At 50.3% G+C, this 20,454-nt stretch overlaps 1 protein-coding gene across 5 annotated transcripts in view; it reads left to right on the top strand.

Moving 5' to 3' along the window:
• Positions 1–20,454, top strand: part of SEPTIN9 (septin 9) — a 146,638-nt gene that overhangs the window by 62,204 nt on the left and 63,980 nt on the right. Inside the window, exon 1 of one of the 5 annotated variants that reach the window (XM_071573396.1) lies at positions 14,196–14,414. The exons of the other annotated variants lie outside the window; for them this stretch is intronic. Within the exon in view, the coding sequence (XP_071429497.1) occupies positions 14,360–14,414 (55 nt within the window). The 5' untranslated portion in view covers positions 14,196–14,359. Of the gene's footprint in view, positions 1–14,195; positions 14,415–20,454 lie in introns of those variants that run through there. 5 annotated transcript variants of the gene reach the window in all.

Raw genomic sequence — 20,454 nt, 5'->3', positions numbered from 1 at the left:
AATCAGGTTTTTCTCCTGAGGAAGGCGTAGGAGTTGAGGTTTATCTCTTTGCTGGCAGACAAAGGAGGATGCCACACCTCTGGGAGCTTCTGGGGCTGGGTGGAGCGGGAAAGTGGAGAGCAGCAGGACGTGGACTTTGAGGAGCTGCAGTTCATGGGCTTGCCCTGAAGCCAGGGCACTTTGAGATTTCCAGGGGCCCTGGGGAAGAAGAGTAGCAATAAATCTGCATCATACATGACAGCCCCTGGCCCTTCGAGTGGTTTCTGACACTCTGTGCTCTTTTGACAACAAATGGAGCAACAGGCTCTAATCCACAGGGGCTTTTCTTGGCTCTCAAGCTGAGACAGTGTGAGCTATAAGTGGGCTTGGCTTGAGGAGCTCCAGCTCTGGGTGTGAAGGTCAGAGGGAGAGGAAGCAAAAGCACAGTTAACACATAGTGGGGCCCTTTCATTGCCAGGCTGGGAGGTTTTTTTTTCTTCTCATAACTGAGTTCTGGGTACCTTGATGAGTGATGATGTGGCTGTTCCTGTGGGATCTTTCAGTGCTGCTCCAGGAGAGCTGTGCAGCTCCCTCAAGAGAAGCACTAAAGGGAACCACAGAGCAAGTACATCCTGTAAATGCTGTAAAGGTCTAGTTGCCGGGGTTGGAAATTTATTCTTGTGTGACTGGTATGGGCTGGGGGAGCCCTTGTGATGGAAGAAAGATACAGACATCCGGGCTGTCTTTGAATGTGGTTGAAAAACAGAGTTATCATCATGTAATGATTAAGAGTGGTGATGAGATGCAAAGAAGTCCTTGTCTTTGGAATGGGAATTTTTTCTGGAAGCCCCAGACAATGTGGGAGACCTAGAACTGTGTCTGGATTGATGTTTTTCCTTGGAATATGCCCATTTCATCCCCACTAACCATCCTTCTGCCATTTAATGTAAACTCCAGTCAGACCTTCCGAGGCAAACCCCTGACTATTCTGTGGTGTGTAGAGGTTGTGGCTGATTCCTTATGAGGGGTTTATTTTACTTTATTCCTTTCTCAGAGGCTGTGCCTGTTTCCTTCTAAGATGAAGGATTTATTTTGCTTTATTCCTTTATAAGCCTTCCTTCAGTTTTGCCAGAAATCTGCAAGATGTAAAAGGAAAGCATTGTCTTCAAAATGCTTTTTGATGCCTAATTCAAGAAAATAAAGAATTGTTTGACAGTGCCACTCTGCCTCTGAGTAACAGGCATTGCTGGAAGTCTGTGAGGGAGACTGTGTGGTTCTCAAGATGGGGATGGGGTGCCTTCACATTCTCAAATCTGCAGATGCTCCACACATCTGGCATGCGAGAGCTGAGCTGGACTGTTTGCCTTCTTTAGCAACTGGAATCAATCCAGCCTGCCAGTTCCTGCAGAGCTCATCCTGTGGTTTAGTGGATAATACTGATCCTTGTTCAACTCCCACATTTTTGTGCCTTTCAAGCGGGTAGAGAAGAGTTTGCAGAGCTTGTACTGTGCTGGGATCCCAGTTCATCACTGTGGATGGGAGCATGAATATTCATTATGCTGTGGAGTGCTTGCTCCATAGCTTTAATAAAATGTTTGTGACTACACAGGAATGACCATGGAAATCATGACAGGTTGTGGCTGGTCAGCAGGCCTAAGTGATGCAAGGTGGCAGCAGTAGCTGAGGAGGAAAGGTTGAACTTCACTTTGAACTAGTGAAGCATCTTCACAAGTGCATTTATGGGAGTTTGATTTCTGCTGACGTCTCCTCCTCTGCCAGGACGAGTGTTTCATGTCTGTCCCTGTGCAGTTGTGGAGCTGACTGTAGTCACCACACGCTTGGCTGAGCTCAGGGACCAGGAGCTGCACAAACCTGCGTTTTCTGGAGCAATCAACAAAGCTGCTGAGCAACACAAATCAGAGTGACAGCCCAATCAAGGCAGATCCATTAGGGATGAGCATGCAGGCTTGATCCTGGGACTGCACCAACGTGACTGAAGGTGAATCCAAGTGTCCCAAACCTAATGTTGTCCTCAGCAGGCTGAGGATGCTCTGATCCTGTTGCTGGTGTGCTCATATCTCAGCTAATGAGCAGCCTGATGTGGTTGGTGAGGCTGTTTCCTGTTCACAGTGCTGGCACAGCCCCTCTCTGAGAGGTGCAGAGAGGATGTGGGGCAAGAGGGTGTCTGTGAGCAAGAAGTGATTTTTGGTGCTAGATTGTCCCGCAGCCTCTCTGCCCTGAGAGTGAGGCACAGACGTGTGCCCTGGATAGGTTGGACAGGTCTCAGAGTAACATTACCTAGTTGAAGAAGTCCCTGCTCATTGCAGGGGTTGGACTAGATGGTCTCTTCCAACTCAAACCATTCAATGATTCCATGATAGGGTGCAGAAATGGGTCGTCTTAGTTTCAGATGAACCTCATCAAAGCTGCAGACACTGAAACTTTGAGCCACCTCTGACATATGAGGGTGCTGTGACTGCTCCACACCACCAGCCTCCATCTCTGTATTGAACTCTGATGAAGGTGTTTGATGAAGACAGGATGGAGATTTCAGTGCAGAGCAAGACAGCACAGAACAGAAGGGAGTTTGCAAGCGAGCCCTGCAGTTCTGCCTGCACTCCCACCTCACCTAAATCCATGGATGTATAGAAGATAGATGAGGTGAGAAGGTTTTGGTATGACTGTGCCTGGCAGCAGACACAGATCATGGATTACACATGTGGATTGCAAGAAAGGGGCTTTCTTGAGGCAGACAGAGAGGCCTGCTGTTGCTGTGCAGCCCTATTCATCTCCAGCCCCGATGCTAACAGCATTATCAATGTGTTTATATGAAGCTTGGCTGCAAAATGGCTCATCGTCCTCAAGTTTTTTCAAGCAAGTCTGTAGCTTTGCTAAATACTCCTTTTATTGTGCTGCCAGAAGCTCTCCCAGAGGCCATGAAGGAGGTGGCCTGTTTGGCCACAGTGATATCTGGACCGGAGATTCAATTCCTGCATGTCTTAAATCTGTCTACAGACTGGCAAGTGACCAAGTGGGCATCTTTCTCCAACTAATTGGCTGTTTATGTGCAAATTGGCCTCTAGCTGCTTCCATGATGCCTGGCTCACCCGAGCTGCACGAGAGCATTGTGCTTGCAGACCTCACCGTGTGCCCAGGCTGTGCAGGGGATGGTGACAACGGGGTCAGCACAAGCCCTGCCTCTGCGTCGGGTCACCATCCTTGGCTCTGAGCAGGCAACTGGAGCTTCTCTGGCCTGTTAGCACTTTGCAGTGTAGAAATTGCTGTCCAGCCTCCAGCTGGCAGGAAATGCACTCCCAAGTTACAAGCAAGCACTGTGGAGAAAGTTTGTTTGGAAACCACCTACAGAAGTGCAGCAAAGCTGCAGATGAGATGCCTCTGGTAGGGTTGTGCAGGCCTGTGGCTGGAGTTGGTGGCAATGGTGTGTGTCTGCAGGGTGATTAAGGTCCTTCTTGTAGGAGGGTGGTGCTGTTACATCACGGCATGTATTTTTGCAGGAGTGCTCCCCAGGGCACCTGGCACTGGATTGAGGCAGGAGGGCAGTTTTATTTGACTCTCAGGAATGTTGTCGGGTTGTTAAACCAACCAGACTGGGGGTTCTGTTGTCCAGGTTTGTTTTTTTTGATAGAGTTATGGGGAGAAGGAAGGTAGGTAAGGACAGAGCTCAGGTGTGGTACTTAGTTTCCTTTTCTTAAGGTAAACATGGCTGTGTTGGTCTATCTGTGATTACTTGTGTGGGAACAACACCCTTGAGCTTTTAGACACTGCCAGTCCCTGCTGAACGAGAAGGGCTGATGCTTAATGCACGCAGCACTTCCCTCCTGTCATTCCTTTATAAGGAAAAAACATTTCAGATTTAGTTCCTACCTTATTTTAACTCTCGTAAATGGGAACTGTTTAATTCTGCCAGTGGAACATCTAGTCCAATACACCCTGACCTGGAGTGGTTATTATAGGCCCTTGGAAAGATGCAGTAAGCACAGTGAGGCTGAGCTCACTGGAAAGGAGTGTGGGTGATGGGATGGCAAGCACTACCTGCAGTCTGGAGATGGCAAATGACCTCTGTATGCAATGGCTTGGTGTGATGGCAGTGACCACATCTCCTTGGAAAGGGGAATTTACCCTGTTCTCCTTCCCCTGCTGGGCTTGGCCACAGGTGTTACGGATACAAAAAGGATGGGCTGTGTTTGGGCAGAGATAGCCCAGCCCTGGCTGTCACTGCCAGGGAGCAGGGGCAGCTCTGCTCCTTCAGGACTTTTGAACTCTGCTGTCCTCATTTAGAAACACCAGTGTCAGAGCTAATTGCCCAGTTCCCTGCAGCAAAACGCTCTGTACAACTTCCCCAGGAAGGGCTGCGTGCCATTGCTGGTGGCAACACAGTGCCCAAGTGCCTCTGAATTTTGTCCTGTTCCAGGATCCCCAAACTCAGCCCTTCCCCAGGGTTTTACTGCCCTATTTGTTGGGGGATTGCCAGTGGAGAGTTTCTCCCCCTTTGTATTATTTGCTAGAAATCTCCCCCTCTCCCTCCTGGCTTGGTGCCGTCTCTCTCCGTGACTGGTGCTCTGCCCCCAGAGTGCTCACGGGCCTCTTTCCCATTTAGGGAAACACTGGATGACCCTTGCTTTTGGCCTGCTTGCAGCAAATCTCCCAACTGGACTTTTTTGGTTTGGTTTCTTTTTTTTTCAATCCTCTTTTGTTTCTGAAGGCTGAAATCCCCAGCATCCCCCAGCCGCTCGTGCCAAGGGATGGCTCTTGGAAAGCCGAACTGGGGCAGGTGTGGATGGGGGAAGGCCAAGTGTTGTCCTGCTTGGGATGATGCTTGATGTTGATAGTCTCTTCCAGCAGACAGAGTGAGCCCAATAGTGGTGGTGACAGCATCAGGTCTCTCCCGCAGTAATGATTTAATCTCAGCAGGAACTAGTGCCCTGTGGTGGGGAGCCCACGTGCACGAGCTGTGCAGGGGTGGGAGCTGGGACAGGCAGCAGTGGCTGAGCACAGGAAAGGGCGAGGAAGCTGAAGGAAATTCCCCTAAAAATGTTGAATCAGGATTTTTCCTATTTTTTTCTTTTTTTTTTAACTCCAGATTTTAAGTCAGCTGTGCAACTTCTGCATCTGCAAAGATGCTGAGTCTGTGTTGGCAGGCTGGGTATGTGAGAGGCAGATTGGGGAGCAGAGGCTGGTGCTGGTGGGAGACCAGCTTAGAGGGAACTTTGCCATGCCTTTTTCCCTGGTTTTTCAGCAGGAGGGGCAACTGGGGTCTGAGCTCCTGGACTTCCTCTTGTAATTTGGATAGATCCCCTGAAGTCACAGCTTGGAGCTGTTGCTTTAGTGGTCCCCAGCACAGCTCAGCTCACTTGGTCCCTGGAGCCCACTGGATTATACCAGGATCTGGTTAGTGGGGGTACCTTTGATGTGTCTTCGGCGTGAGTCTGAGATTAGCTCAGTTGGTTAAAACTTGGTTGTATAATGCCAAGGTCATGGGTTCAATCCCCTGTGTGGGCCATTGACTTAAGAGTTGGACTCGATGATCCTTGTGGGTCCCTTCCAACTCTGAATAGTCTGTGATCTGTGAAAGTGTTGCCATACACTTTTCAACAGGACAGTTTAATGAGATGTAAAAGCTAAGGCAGACCCTGCTCTTGCTGAAGGCAGCTAGTCCTTCTGTGGGTCCAGGCTGGCCCATCTCTTTCCCATTTGCTATTGCCAAGCCCAGTGGTTTAACAGCACCAATCTTGCCTAATTTTATGTATGCCCATGTTAGACCTGCCAAGCGCTCCCAAGCAGCAGCAGTGCCAGAGCTGAGGGCATGGTTCCCTTGGCCAGAACATTGCAGGGTGATGCCAAGCCCCATCTGCATGGAGATGGGAGCACACAACCCACAGACCTTGGCACCAATGCCTGTGCACTTGTGGATCCTTCTCATCCCTGCATGGTGGAGCTGGAGCAAAGGGAAGCCACCAGAGGTGCTCAGTGCTGTGTGGATGCTGATTGTCACACCTCAGCATCCCCACTGGTCCTTTCACTGACATTTGCCAAAGCCTTTAAAAGGAAAGGAAAACTGTGTTCACTCTTCCTCTCCTTCCTTTCTTCCTGCCCTTGTGTCCTCCTCCCACCATGTAGGGAGCTCCCACACTGTGTCCATGCTGCCCAGAGGAAGCTCAGTGGGTGTGGGGCTCCTGCTCCATCTGGGAATTGTTCTTATCAAACTGGTTTGTGTTAAAAAGGAATAATAATAATAAAACCTTTGATGGTAAGCAGGGAAATCAGGAGATACAGCTGCTCCTGAGGCCTGACCTGCAGCTCATGGTGGTTTCTGAGCCTTCACAGGGAGTTTTAGGGTCTTTGTGCAGCAGCAGATTTTAATGAATGCCTGAAATATCTCAGAGGAGTGGGGAGAAACAACCAGGGGCTGGCACAGGGAGCACAAGCTGCTGGAAATGGCTCTCTGAGAAGCAGGGAGAAGTATAAGAAAAGCAAGTTTCCTGCCATAAGCTGGTATATTTATGACTGGAAAGTTTTGGGTTGAAAAGGTCGTGAGCAGGCAGCTGAGAGAGCAGCAGAGACAGAGGCTGTAACAGCCCATTTCCCAGCTCACACCCTGCTCTACAGCAGGGACAGAGGGTCCTGTGGGGGTCTGGTGGCCCTGTGTGATGGGAAAGGGATGGGGAGCACCAGATGGGTGAGGGGCAGTGCCCAGGGCAGCTGGGATGTGTGGAGGGAGGCAGGATGGCATGGGATTTGTACCCGTGGAGCTGCCAAGGGGTGAGCTCGGTGTGGGGAATCTGCACTCTCCCTGCCTCCTCCCCTGGCTGTGGGGGATGGAGTTTCCAGCCTTGCCTTGGACACCACGTGAAAATGAGACATGCACATCTGGAAGTGGAGTGCATGCCTGTAGCGCTGCCAGTTTATTTATTCCTGCAAATTCTCCCTAATTAGGGACTGCTGGGAAGTTCACAGTGCTGGAAATGGTCTTTCTGAGGGGTTCAGTGTTCTGACTGACCCTTGCCTTCTCTTTCCCCACCTGCAACTACTGTAAACATGTGAGCAGTGGAAACAGGGGGAAGGTGTTTACCCACCTTAAAACCCAGGCACTGCAGTTCCTTCTGGAGTCAGATACACCCTCAGCCACATGGAAAGGTTTTCCAATGGAAACGTGCTGGGCCCTGTGTGTGTTAAACTCATCAGAGGATGAGCAAGGTTTCTGAAGCCTCTTGTTTCTATTAAAACATCTGTGCTGTCACGGGACACAGTTTCATGCCTGTTTGCCCTTAATATAAAATGAAGTAATTAATAATTAATAGTTTTAATAATTAAAGTACCAGAGCCAGTTTTCTGCTTGGATTCTAAACTGCACCTCCCAGGTTCTTAGGAAAGTCTGACCTGAAACTAAATGAGAAGAGCAAGCACTTGAGTATGAGTTTGTTTTAACTGCCTGAGGTTCAGGCAGTTGCAGTTCCTGATCCTCTTTCCATTTCCTTCCCCAGCAAGTGTCCCCTGCTGTTTAATCAACACCAGGCAGTTGTGCTTCCCTTCCCTTCCTTTTTCCTTTCCCAGGCACGTGGGCTGCCAGCCTGCTCCACTGGCATGATGGGGGCACCACAGAGTGGCTGGGACAATGCTCCTGGCCCAGGCTCAGGACAGCAGTTCCCTTTCCAGGTTCTCAGCACCTACAATAGCCAAAAATCACTGTCTCTGTGTGAAACATTTCAAACTGGATCCGGCCCTGGCATGAGGTAGGTGAGGGCACAGTGAGCTCAGCCTGTGCTTACAGATCACCAGGTAAACAGGCTAATTGCTCCTTGGAATTGATGAGGCTTGGAGGGCACAGGAGGGTGTTGGTGGGGGGCAGAGCTGTGCCCTCCAGCCCAGCTGTGTGCCATGATGAGTGCTGACCCACATTGTCCTTCCTGCTGGCAAGCAGTGGGACCTGGTTTGAATCTCACCTGAGCACTTGTGTAGCCCAGAGTGACTTACTGGTCCCCAGGGAGGCAGGGGAGGTGCTGGGGACCATCAAGGATGAGCACACATGGGGTGCAGGACAGACTCTGTTTTCAGGTTAGCAGGGTAAGAGGGTGGATGTTGGTCCTCCTCTTGCCCTGCTCAGTGTAATGGCATGTGATGCATCCCCTTGTCCTGTTCAAGAACAAGCTGGTACCTACTCTGCACCCTGATTTAATGGTGTTAAATCTGAGATAAAGTTAAGCCTGGATCTTTGCAGCTGTGTCCCTGCTGGAGGTGGGGAGAAAGGACTGCAAGAGCATAGTGTTTGTGGTTGTTTCTCCACCCACTCAGCTCCAGTGGTGCATTTCAGCTCCAGGGTTGTTCCAGATGTGTGGAACAAACACATCTGTTTCAGAACACCAAGTTTGCTGTGTCCTCTGTTTGTGCACTGAATATCCAAGAAGCTCCTTCCCCTTGTTGTATTTAATTTCCTAGAAACAGAAACGCGTTTGGCTTTTTGCCCCCTTGGTTTCACAGCAGTCCCTTTATATCTCCTATCAGTAGCTGGTAAAATCTTCTTCTCATTTCCTGTTGTATTGATCTGTTTATGCCATACCCATCTTTGGGCTGGGATTGGGTTGGGGTTTTTTGTTCCCTTGGCAACACTGATCTTTGCCTGCAGCAGCTCTCGCCTGTGGCACATCTGTGGGTGATGCTTCTGGCAGCCCCATCCCCTCTCCACCTTTGTGTGGTGTGTGACTGATATTGGGCAGCCAGGATGACTCAAGATGGAGCACTAGTGATTTCTGCTTTGCTGCTGAAAGGATCTCATTGAATACATTTTAGGACTGCACTCACTTTAACTGTGTGACATCGATGGCTCGTGGTCGTGCTGGGACTCACTGGTGCAGTGAGGTCCTTTGTGTTGATGCTGTTTTCACAAGCAAAGCTTTTATTAAAAGCCCTTTAGGTACTGACCTTCCATCATTCTTCCAGATTTCATCCTCCTTCTGTTACCCAGTCTTCAAAGTTACACGACCCTTTCTGTGTTGGTAAGCTCTGTGGCACTAGGGGATGAGATTTGGCTGCATTTTCTTTACCAAAAAATAATCAGTTAATTGTCCAGGCATCTCAAATCAGCAAACCTATTTTGAATCATTTTAACTTTTCCCATGATTGGAGTTTCCTTGCAAAGGAAGGAAAGTGTGACTAGCACTGAAGTGTGTCTGTCCCCCCTGTATTTCCGACTCCTTTGGAAGCAGGAAGAGCCTAAAGTCTTGGGAAAGAACCTTTTTTAGTGACAATTCCTGCATAATCAGGGCTGGTTTCATGCCGTCATCTACATGAAACCATGGGTGGAGGTGGTGGGAACAATGTCTCTGGTTTTCCTTCCAGAGTTCCTCCATTCCCAACCACCAGCACTTTCCAAGGATCTGGGTTGGTACTGCTCCCTGTCACAGCCAGCTCTGCTCTGAGTACTTGTCAGCTCTCTGTTCCTGAGTGATGTCTGTTCCGTGCCTCAGTTTCCCCAGTTGTGAGAGGAAGATGACTGCACCTCTTCCTGGTGGCTTTGGAAGCAGGAATGGGTTTTGGGCAGAAGCAACACAGGAACTCAACAGCTGCAGGGAGCAGAGGAGGGGAGGGGAAGGTTATAGCAACAGCCTTTCTCCTTTTTTTTTTTTTGGCTTAAAGAGAAGAGCTGTGACTCACCATTCCTTCACCTTTAAAATCTGCCCTGTCTGGGTTATTTTATGTCTCTTTCTACCTGTTACCCTGTGCTGGTGCTGCCAGCAGCTGAGTGGGTGGTGCAGCCGGCACTTCTCTGTGCTTGAGCTGGCAGTGATGCTGTGAGGATGCTGGGATTGGTGTCTCAAGTCTCTCCACCCACTCACTGAACCTTCCCATAAAGGCTGGGAAGGATGTTTCATCTGTGATCAGCAGCAGGAAAGATATTTGGACTCTCAGCAGAAACATTAAGTGGTTAATAATAATATTTAGTTGCTCCTACGTAGTAGTTTTGGTCAGTGAGTCTCCGAGCGTTTTATAGAAGAGGCCAGAAATCAATAAAGAGTTTTGTTTTCTAATTAAAAGAGGAGGAGGAAAGGGAAGATCCTGTGGGTGAATTACCTGCTTTTGGGTAGGAGATAATTTAAGGCTCAGGTAGCCACAATGACTCATGCCCCCATTCTAACCCAGCCTGATGCTCATGACTGCAGCAGATCGTGAGACCGATAAGAGCTGCCGGAGTTCAGAAAAGCTTTGACTTGTGGGAGGAGGAAAATCTGCCTGAAATGCTGCATTCTTAGCAGCCTGCAAGGAAACTGTACAGTGCTGTTTAAAATGTGTTTGGATAGGAAAGTCCCTTTTCTGCTTTAGCCTGTCTTGATAAGGGGTCCTCTAACACAGGTACCTTCTATCTCTTTGGGTTTTTTTTTCTCTCTTATGATTTTTTCCTTCAAGTGATAGTCTAGGTCTGCTCTGCCTTGTGATCCTCCCATACCTGTGCCAGGTAGAGACAGTGACCAGCAGTGGCTGCTTCTGGAGGAGGTTATGCTGGGATCTGGAGAAGCCCTTGAGACACCTCCCTGCCTGGAGAGCAGGGGAGCCCAGGGGTAGTACAGCACTCTGGGGACAAGGATCAAGGTTTCGTGAATCTGCCAGCTATCGTGGCAGCAATCTAATTTTAGCCTGGTATCTCTAACTGAGTGATCAGCAGATTTTACAGATTGCCTTTTTGGGGCAGGAAATCCCTTCCAGGCCAATGAAACAACTTTGCAGGGAGTTTGTTGCTCATCTGAAGAGCAGAGTGATGGTGAAGGAGAAAGGGCTGGGCAGTCACTGTTCTCAGTGGCCTGGGGTAGAAAGGAAATATTTATTTCCATTGTAATGTAATACAGCAAGGAAAGTCATTTACCTAAAATCCTCTTGCAGCCAGTGGTTTGTAGAACACAGTTTTTATCTTGGACAGCAGTTGCTGTGCAGAGTATCCCAGAGGTCTCATCCAACCAGGAGCTTGAGGTGAGGCCTCTGATACAATAAAAACAGTGAGTGAGACCCTCAGTTTTGTGAGCAGGGGGAGCAGCAAATGGCAGTAGAGATGTGATCTGCTCTTTTCCTTTTAAAAAGTCAGTTCCTTCTCTTTTAAGATAAAAATTAAAAACTGATGCCCAACACTAGTGAAATATGGGAGAAAGGAAAGCCAAGTAAGTGACTGAGGGAAATACCTGATGCAAGAACAGAAGAACCTGATTATTTGATCAAAGGGAGTGTAGGTGATGTGATCAGTGTGGGAGATTTTTTCATCAGCAGAAGGCTCAGGATGCTCAGTCTCCTCAATCAACCAGAAAAGGGCAAAGTAGGGGCTGTGCCAAAACTGCATTTGTATGAGCAGTACAACACAGTCTTGTGCTGTGCTGACAGGGAACCCCAAAAACAAATTCCAGGGGAGGAGGCAGATCCCTCTGGGATGGGTGCTCAGCTTCCGAGGGTTGTCTGCCTTTCTAGAAGAAGCATTTAGCTGAACAGAAGCTTCTGGGCTAAGGATGCAGGTAGAAAACCAGATGAAATGGTTTTTGGTTATGTGCAGGTTTGACAAGTGGTTGATTTTTTTAGTCTGGCACTCAGGTAAAGCTGTGCCTCTGACATGGCTATATCAGATAAAAGGGCAAGAAGTTCTCCAAAAGAGTGAAGGATGGCTTATCTCCCTGGAGGAAAGCTTGCTCCTCCTTACTAGCAGGCACTTGGGCTATGTGCTGTGGGGTGAGCTGTTTACATACCTTCCTCCTTTAAATATTTACTATTAGAGCTCTGGATATTCTTGTTATACTTTAGTTGCTGTAATTTTCCATCTTTCTTTCCCCTTCTCAGTGCCTTAGGTGCACATGGGTGCAATATTACCAGCTGGTTTTAATGAAAAGGAACTCCTCCTTATAGTCCAGATATTTTATTTCACACTTCTTGGGGCTCTCTTCAAGGCCGGTTGATTTGCTAAACTTTTATTAGATCCAGGATGATATTGTCATCTTTGCTTAGGAAACACAGTGACCCAGGGAACTGGGACTAAACCAAACTGCCTCAAACTCTTCTGCTGAAGAGTTTTGAGCTTCTTCACCAGGTCCATGAGACCAGCAGATGTCATTGGGACACTCACCACTCGTAATCCATCAAGCAGGCTTTTCTTTTCTAGTGGTTTTACTTCTTGACTCCAGTTGACCTCAAAACGTAATCCCCATCACGGTGTCACACCAGTTTCTGTGTGACCTAGTTCAGAGAGGGCCACCAGACTCCAGGTAGTGGGTCAGACACTGAATCTTACGTGATTTGCAACACTGAACATCAAAAAATGTGCTTGGTCCTTCCTCAGAATGACCCTATTAGTCTTTGAAATATTTTTTGCAATAATGATTTTTAATTTCTCTTGCTTAATTCATATTTTCCCACTTTAAACTTATTCTATAGCCTTGTGATGAGGGTGTGCCAGGACTGTTAGGGTGCTTAACAGCCTTCATAAAAGGCTGATCTAAGGTCTGCTTTTCCATAGTTTTTAACGAAGTGGCTTTTTTTTCCTTAATCAGTAACACGGTTAATTATTAACAGTTACATTTTTACCTGTTTGAAATGGATTGGGGATGTGACCTGCATATGAGAGCTTGGGAAGAGAAAAATAAAGTCACTTTCTTTCAAAAATCGATGGTAGAGATGCAGGTCACGGTGGTGGGACCAGCAGGGGTGTCCAGCACCTGGATGCTGAGCTCAGTGTCACAGCAGCCACAGGTCCACATTCATTCTTGTTTTCCTTCAAGGCACTGGGAACAGGTAGTGGTGTTCAGACAGGGAAGATGCCAAGGAGCTTTACAAAGAGTGGATGGGGAGGCATTTTCGTTTCCATCTTGTGATGCTCAGAGATGCAGAGCCTGGTCCTCCCTGTGCTTCTGCAATATGTTGGTTTCTGACATCACCACGAGAGTGAGAAGTGAAAGAGCTGAGCACTGCTGCCTGTCAAAGAGGGAAAAACCCACTGTATCTACCATGAAATACCATATCTCTATTTTAAAATGCATTCTCAAGACTGTTTAAGCAGTTCTGATGTTTTCAAGTAATGCCTTTCCTTGGATTAAAATCTCAAGCTATTAACAGTGTGGAAAACCTGGAGCTTGTTGAGTCTGGGAACTTGGTATTGTTGGTTTCATTTTCTGGTTCTTGTACAGTCTTGGGGAGTCTGTGGTGTTTGCAGCCTTTGACAGTGTGAAATTTAGTGTGACATCAGTGCATGTACTTTCTGCAGTAACAGATGGTAATAGTACTACTGTTTTGCATGATTTTTCTTTATGGCACACCCAAAGTGGACTAAAAGCCCAACCCACCATTTTTTTTTCCTGTTGATGTGCCTGGACACATTTCAGTGGGTATCATCACTTTGAAATGATGCTATTAAAACACAGGGTGGGGAGGATAAAAGAGGGTCAGGAGGGCAGGATCTGAATCAACACGGGAAGGGAGAAACATCAGATAGGGGGGGAGAGAGATGCTCAGGCTGAGAGTGTGTGAGAGGTGGGGAGGAGGCAGCAGTGCCATGGACGGGGCTCGTGTCAGTGCCCAGAGCTGGGGCTTTGCCTCGCTGGCTCTGTCTGGAGTGGAGCGAGCTGTGGCAGCGTTGGGGGGCTCGGTGCTCACTGCAGTCATGGCCAGCTGAGCTTCGGGACAAGTTTTGCAGCGCCTTCTGCCGCTGCAGTGGTGGTTTTCCAGAGCTGGCTGTTTGGATTTGGCAGTGATGGGTTAGCACAACTGGTTCTAGTGCTGCTTTGATTTTGAGAAGTTACAAAACGGAGGGTGGCCGAGATGTCCCTTTCCAAAGAAGGGCAAACTGAAGAGCTATAGGGTTTTCAGTGCTGGAGAACAGCGAGGGTGTGACCCACCCGTTTGGGCTGGTTCCACCCCCTTGGTGGCACAGAGCTGCGTTTTTACCGCACGCTGTTACTCCTTAGCGGGGGCTCCGTGCCGAGGGGGCACAGAGGGGCACGGGGCTCAGGCGTTCAGCCCGTCCTCTCTGCTGTGCTGCTCCCGTGGGATGCGGGACGCGCTCGAGCCCCGCACGATGAGCAGTGCCCGGCTCCCGCCTGGGCTCCGTGAGGTGCCCCTTCCACCCTCCTACCCATCGCGGAGGTGCGGGGCGTGCGGGGGTCCCGCCCGCGGGGCCGCGGAGGGGCGGGCGGCGTGACGGGCGTGGGGAGCAGCCAGTGCGCGGCGAGGGGCCGTGCCGTGCCGGGCTGGGCTGGGCCGGGCTGGGCCGGGCCGGGGGCATGGCTCGCTGCCCGGCGGGGCGGGGGGCGGCCGCAGCCGCTCGCCCTCCGCCATTCGTTCGGCCGCAGGCGGCGGCGGCTGCGCACCCGCGGAGCCGGGGGGCAGCGCCCCGCGCCCCGCCATGACCGACCCGGCCGTCAGCGCCCACCTGGAGGGCATCATCTCCGACTTCGAAGGTGGGTGGCCCCAGGGATGGAGCGCGCCGGGAAAGCTGCTTTTGGGGCGCGGGGCGGAGCGGGATGAGCTCGGCTCGGCTCTCCCCGGAGCGGGGCCCGGCTGCTGCCTCTGCCCCCGCTGCTGGCGGTTCCGGGGGACCCTGGCCGCGGCCGGGGGTGTCACCCCGAGAAGGGGGGAGGGCTGGAAGGAGCGGGGCGCGCCCCAGGAGTGGCATCCCAGTGAACGGCGGTGCCTTTTGTCCGGAGCGGTTGCGCCCGGTGGTGTCTGCCAAGGCAGAGTCTTACGGGATGTTTTTCTCTTTCTGCTTTTCCCGAGTTGATCGGTGTAGTCTTTTCAGCTGAAAACAACCGACTGAAAGTCTGAAAAAACCCAGGCACTGGCCCTTCTATCGACTCCTAGCTTTGGGATGCAAACACAGTTCTGGAATAGCTGGGATAACGATCCCAAGTTTCCCATATCCCCATAGCGGGAGCTGCCCGCCCTAGAGAGCTCTGCAGTTGTCCCATGGCAGAGCTCCAGCCGCCTGGAGCGTTGCCTTGCCCTCTGATGGAGGATCCCCTTGGTGTGCGGATGGGGATGGCTTTTCCCCGGGTCTGCGCCTCTTGCCCGCTATTCTGGCTTTTTCAGGGAAAAAAAAAAAGGTAGCGGGAAGCGTGCTGCTGCCAGATGGGTCTGGGAGTCAGAGACAGGCAGAAGAGGACTGGGGGGTTGTCTCTGAAGCAGGCGTTGAGAGATCTGCTCGGGGGAGCTCATCTTCCCGAGCAGAGTTTTGGAAGAGCAGCTCCGTCCCTTATGCACTCGCACGTCCTGGCAGCGACCCAATCTGAGCTTTGTGCAGCGGTTTCTAGAAAAAAAAAAAAGCCCACAAGAAATAGCGGAGATCTGGGGGCCGCGGTGAAAGCTTATCCAGGGGCTGCGCGTGCACGGCCATAGGCTGAGCCGCCTTCACCGCCTCCTGGAGAATCCAGCCTTTCCTTCGGGAAGGAGCGCCGGGGTGTTTTTCCTGCTGGGTAGCTGAGGAAACTGAGAGCACAAGGGTTCTTCTTCCAGGTCAGGCAGGAAACGGGTGGCAAAGTTGGGGTCTCAGCAGTCCTTGTCATAGGGTTTAGACGTGTTCATGTCCTCTACTTCCAGCCTCTGAAGCTGGGAGTGGAGGGCACAGCAGGACGCTGAGGAAAGTCACGTCCCTTCGGAAGATTGGGACTAGGAAGTGTTGGGACGCAGAGAGCGACTCGAACACACCATCTGTTGGCACTTGGGGTTCAAGGGCGCCTTTGTAACTGTCCTTGGGGGACGCGTGAGCTTCACCGCGGGGCTCCGAGCGCTGATGTAATTACGGCTTTCCTCGCGCCTGCCCCAATTGCATTTAAATCTCTGAAGAATGAGTAATTCCCTACTTGGGAATGATAAAGGCTCTGCTGCGGGCCCCGGGGCTGCTTGTGCAGGCTGCGTGTGCTCCTCGGTGGCACCGAGCCGCTCCGCAGTGCCGTGTTTTTCAGGGCATGGAGCGCTTTATAGTTCCTGCCCGTGCAGAGGGAGAGGCTGTGGGAGAGCTTTGTGCATCTCCAGCCAAAAGGTCCGGCCTTGCCCTTGAGCAGGGATCTGGGCTACTGTTTCACAATTTAATTATCTTTCTGTCTTGCACTGCAGCTTCCCAAGAACAAGGCAATTAATCTCTAGCCTGTAGGGCAGGAGATGGAGTGTTCTTGTCTGCTGGGTGGGTATCTCAACCCCGGGCGGCCCCTGGCCAAGCAGGAAAGATCAGCCAAAAATGCCATGGAGCAGAAACACCAGATCACCCAGTGCCTTCTTTGTTCCTGCTGGCCACACGCTGCCTGCCCTCCCCAGTCACCCTGGTCCTTCCTGCCTGTTTTCCTTGTAGCATCTCTGCCTGGCATAGGACCCATAGGTTTCTTGTCTCTGCTGGATTGTGGCAGACAGGGAGTTGCAGCCTTGACTGTGGAGCTGCCAGTCTCTGTGAGCCTGAGGAGATGTGAGGGCCCCTTGGGAGAGGGAAGCAGTAGGAGGTACTCAATTCCAGTTTAGTTTCCAAATCAAAGCAACATGTGAAAAGGAAAGAAAGCCCAACAAACTGTGTTCTTGTGCATGATGATGCCATGGGGTTGGTGGCATCCAGGCAGCAGAACATGTACCCACCTTGCATTGACCAGCAGGTTCTGTGGGAAGGCCGCTAGAAAAGTCTGTAGACTTCTGACCAGAGAAATTGTGGATTTCCCATCTCTGGAAGAGTTCAAAGCCAGGTTGGATGAGGCTGTGAGCAACCTTTTCTGGTGGAAGTTGTCCATGGCAAAGGCAAGGGGGTTGGAACTAGATGATTTGTACAGTCTCTTCCAACCCAAACCATTCTGTGATTCTAATCCCTCTTATTTGAATGACAAGATTATTTTTTTGTTTCTAATGGGGGAGAGCATCATTAGGTCTGTGGTTTGCCAGGATTTACAAAGCATAATAGTTCTGCCCCTGGGTTTATTGATTTTGGCAGGTTTTCAGAAGTATGGCTGGTTCAGCTGTGGTTGCAGCAGGGCTTCCCAAGCTCATGTCTGCCTCAGAGGGGGCTGTGGATCCCTCAGCTCCCAAGGGTCTCAGACATGGACCTCTGAGTTTCAGAGAAGGGAAATTCTAGTGGTAAATCAACTCAGGTAGTGTGACACTTGTGCAGTGTTGTTAACATTGTGTGCACCCCAAACCACCCTCATCCAGCTCAGACTGGGTGATATGGGATTGTTGATGTCTACAGAGAAGGTGGATGTTCCTGCTCACAGCTTTGATTGGTTGTGACAAAGCCCAAAGGTAACTCCACAGTGTGGTGCTTGTCTTCCTGCTGAAGGTGTAAAGTGCTGTGCACTGAGTATCTACTGCCTGGTAGACAGAAGAGATCTGCTCCAGCCCCTCATCCTGGTGGGAATGTGGCTGCTGCTGAGCAGAGTCCCAGGGATAACTGAGGTGTGCTTTTGCTGGCAGTTGCTGGTGGTGAGTTGGCAGCAGCGATGCTGAGCACTCCTTGCCTTTGCCAGTGCTGTCAGTCAACAGCAGATTCATTTCCTCACAGTGTTGAAACACAAACCATCATAGTGGGTGTAAAGCTGTGCGTGGTGGAAATGCTGAGCAGGAAGAGGCAGGAGGGTGCCCAGGGGTTCAGTGTGTTGTCTGGAGGTAGATCTTGGTGGGGGAACAGGCTGGCAGCTTTGCTCTGGCAAAAACCATGGAACAGCATTTGTTGATGATTTTTAGTCCCTGATTTTCTCCTTTCTCATAGCCCAGCTCCCTCAGGGAACATGTGCTTTCTGGTGGGTGAGCCTGGGCAGTGCTGTGGAGCTGGACACTGAGGACAGGGATCCTGCAGCCATGCCAGTACATGGCACTGCTGACTGGAAGGCTTCTCTAGCTATTTTTATTTATTCTTGCCTACTACTGCACACTTTCACTACAGACATGTAACTTCTCTCAGCACCTATTGCAGGATATTTTTAGTATTTCAGCAGCAGACTTTGTCTCATGAGGTACAAACTCATGCTAAGTCATGTCTTGGTTTTAAGGTTCATCAAAAAACTATCACCCAGGTCATTTTCAGGAGGGGGCTGCATTATAAATAGGCTTCTCTATGTGCATGAAACTTACGGACTTGTCCTGAAAATTTCCTTGAGCAAATGCCCAGGATGTCTGTGGGACACATGGCTGTGGTGCATCCTGCGTGCCTGCTGCCGTGGGGAGCAGCTGCTGCCGCGTGCTGCGGATACTGCGACTCAGCCCTGCTGCTAATATTAGCAGGAACGTGCCAGCGGGACAGTCACAGTGTTATGTGGGTGATGTGGCTTGAATTCAGTGTAGTGAAAAGCCCTGGAGATGGGATGTGTTTTGTGTTTGTGTAAGCATCTCACTTGGATTCAAGGTCTCTCCTGTAAGTCCAGCCTAAAGATCTGCAGGATGAGCTCTGGGCTGGGCTCGCACGCACGGGAGTGGGCTGGGAGGCTGAGAGTGTGACTAACGGTCCCACGTGTGCTGAGGTTCAATGCCTGGAAAAGGAAACGCAAAAAGACCTTTCCGATTACATCTTGGATCATCTCAACTCTAGGAGTGAAGCAAAGCTCCTGAATGTCAATTGTTGGATTTCCTGGGCTGTCCCCAAAAAGTCATGCTGAAACTAGTCTCTCCTGCAGCTCTTCATCACCAGCTCAGCGTGGGCAGAGGCAGGGCCACTGATTGATGTAGCTGCTGCTCTGAGACAGCAGAGTCACCTCTGATATCCTCAAAGCTGAGCTTTACAGCCACTTCAGAGAGTTTTCTCTCTTTTTCCATTCTTCTTATCTACATTTTTTAATCTGAGACAAGAGATGGAATGCATGTGAGTTTTCTGCCAAATCATCATGTGGTAGGAAAGGAAGGAGCCAGCGGAAGGTGCCTGTGGGAAGGGAGGCTTTGTGCCTTCCCCAGCAGAAGTTGTATCTTCCCCTGCAGATCTGGCCTTCAAGCCAACAGAGTCAAACACCCTCATCTGCCTAGTTTCAGCAGTGGAGATCTGCTGTTGTGGTCTGACTTTTTCCCTATGTTTTTTTAATTCATTGGGAATAAAAAGGTTGTGAGAGAGTGGGAAAGGGAAGAACAGGATGTGGATCTCTCTGTCCACATGAGCTGGACTCTGGGGATAGCCTCTGGCCCCAGTTAGGATCTAGAATTGTCCTACTGTTTTTTGTAATCATCTCATGCAAGGAGGGCTGGGCTGTGTGTCCTTGGGGACGGGCAACCACTGCAGCACAGAGCAGAGTGTCCTTGGCTCTGTGCCAGCATGGAGGGCTTCCAGTGTTGGCTGGTACAGGTGAGCTCTTGCTTTCCATTTGGGATTAGTTTTGGACAGAGTGAGCACAGCATTGCTCTAATCATAAAGAAACCTTTCAGAAGTGTCTGAGTGGGGAGGGACAGAGAGAGGATGAGACATAACACTGGATCCAGGGCAGCTGCTTCAGTTGTGCAAGTGCACTGCTGGTGCCGGGATGTGAGTCAAGGCTTGGAGCACGTACACCATACTGACTCTTCAAGTACTCAACAGTTTCTGGGACCATGGTAGCATCTTTCCTTTAGTAAGGAACTCGCCTACAATGCTCTATTCTTTGTTCATTGCCTCTTGGTGGTTTAGGGTGGTGAAGTGAGTAAGAAGCACCTCTAGAACATGCTGGGTCATAACTTAGAGATTTGAGTGACCATGACTTTGTCTCTTGGCCAATACATGCCAGCAGACCTGAGTCTGAGAGTCCTGGTACCTCTGGGTGTCCTGTGGCCTTGCTGGGTGCTGTTTTAATTTCTGGTTTGCTGGCCTTCCTAGCAGGGAGCTGCTCAGCCCATTTTCCCAGGAGCCAGGATGCAGACAGCAGCCACAAAAGCCTGGACTGGAACTTGTCATAAATCCAAACACAATAATGGAGACTTCAGAGCCCATAATCACTCCAGATATTTGTGTTTCTGACTTTGATATTTAAGACAGCATCTTTCTGCAGGATGATTATGCAGGCTCTCCCAGCCTCCCTACCTCCTCCTGCTGCAGTGAGCTCTGGCACCTTTCTGGTCTTTAGAGATGGGATGTGGAGGCAACAAGCCAAGTGATCCTAAATCCTGGTTAAGCCCGTAAAGTGAATCAATTGGTTTGAGTCCAGTTCCTGTTTGGTGGGGGTTGGGGTCCATCAGGGGAACTCTGTGGGACAGGGTGAGCTGTCATACCCTTCAGCTTGGGGACAGGGATGTGTCCTGGCCACCTCTTAGTTCATACCTGTCAGGGTATTGTTTGGTCCTGGCACCCCTCTGATGGAGGCAGCAGCAGTTTGCACCCACCTACCATGCTGGTGCCAGTGCAGGGAGAGCCCTCCTATCTTCCTTCTCTGCCTCAAATAATGCTGATCAGGAGGATCCCTTGGGCAAGAAGGGGTTTGTTGCTGCCTTCAACTTACTCTAAACAGCTCTCATCTCCTGATGGCTGTGACTCAGGCTTTTACCCTGATTGCTTTTCTGAGGTTGCTGGATGGAGCTCAG

This window comes from Pithys albifrons, chromosome 19 (assembly GCF_047495875.1).
Source record: "Pithys albifrons albifrons isolate INPA30051 chromosome 19, PitAlb_v1, whole genome shotgun sequence".
Lineage (NCBI taxonomy): Eukaryota > Metazoa > Chordata > Aves > Passeriformes > Thamnophilidae > Pithys > Pithys albifrons.
The sequence above is the reverse complement of the archived record's forward strand: the minus strand, read 5'-3'. Positions and strand labels throughout refer to the sequence as shown.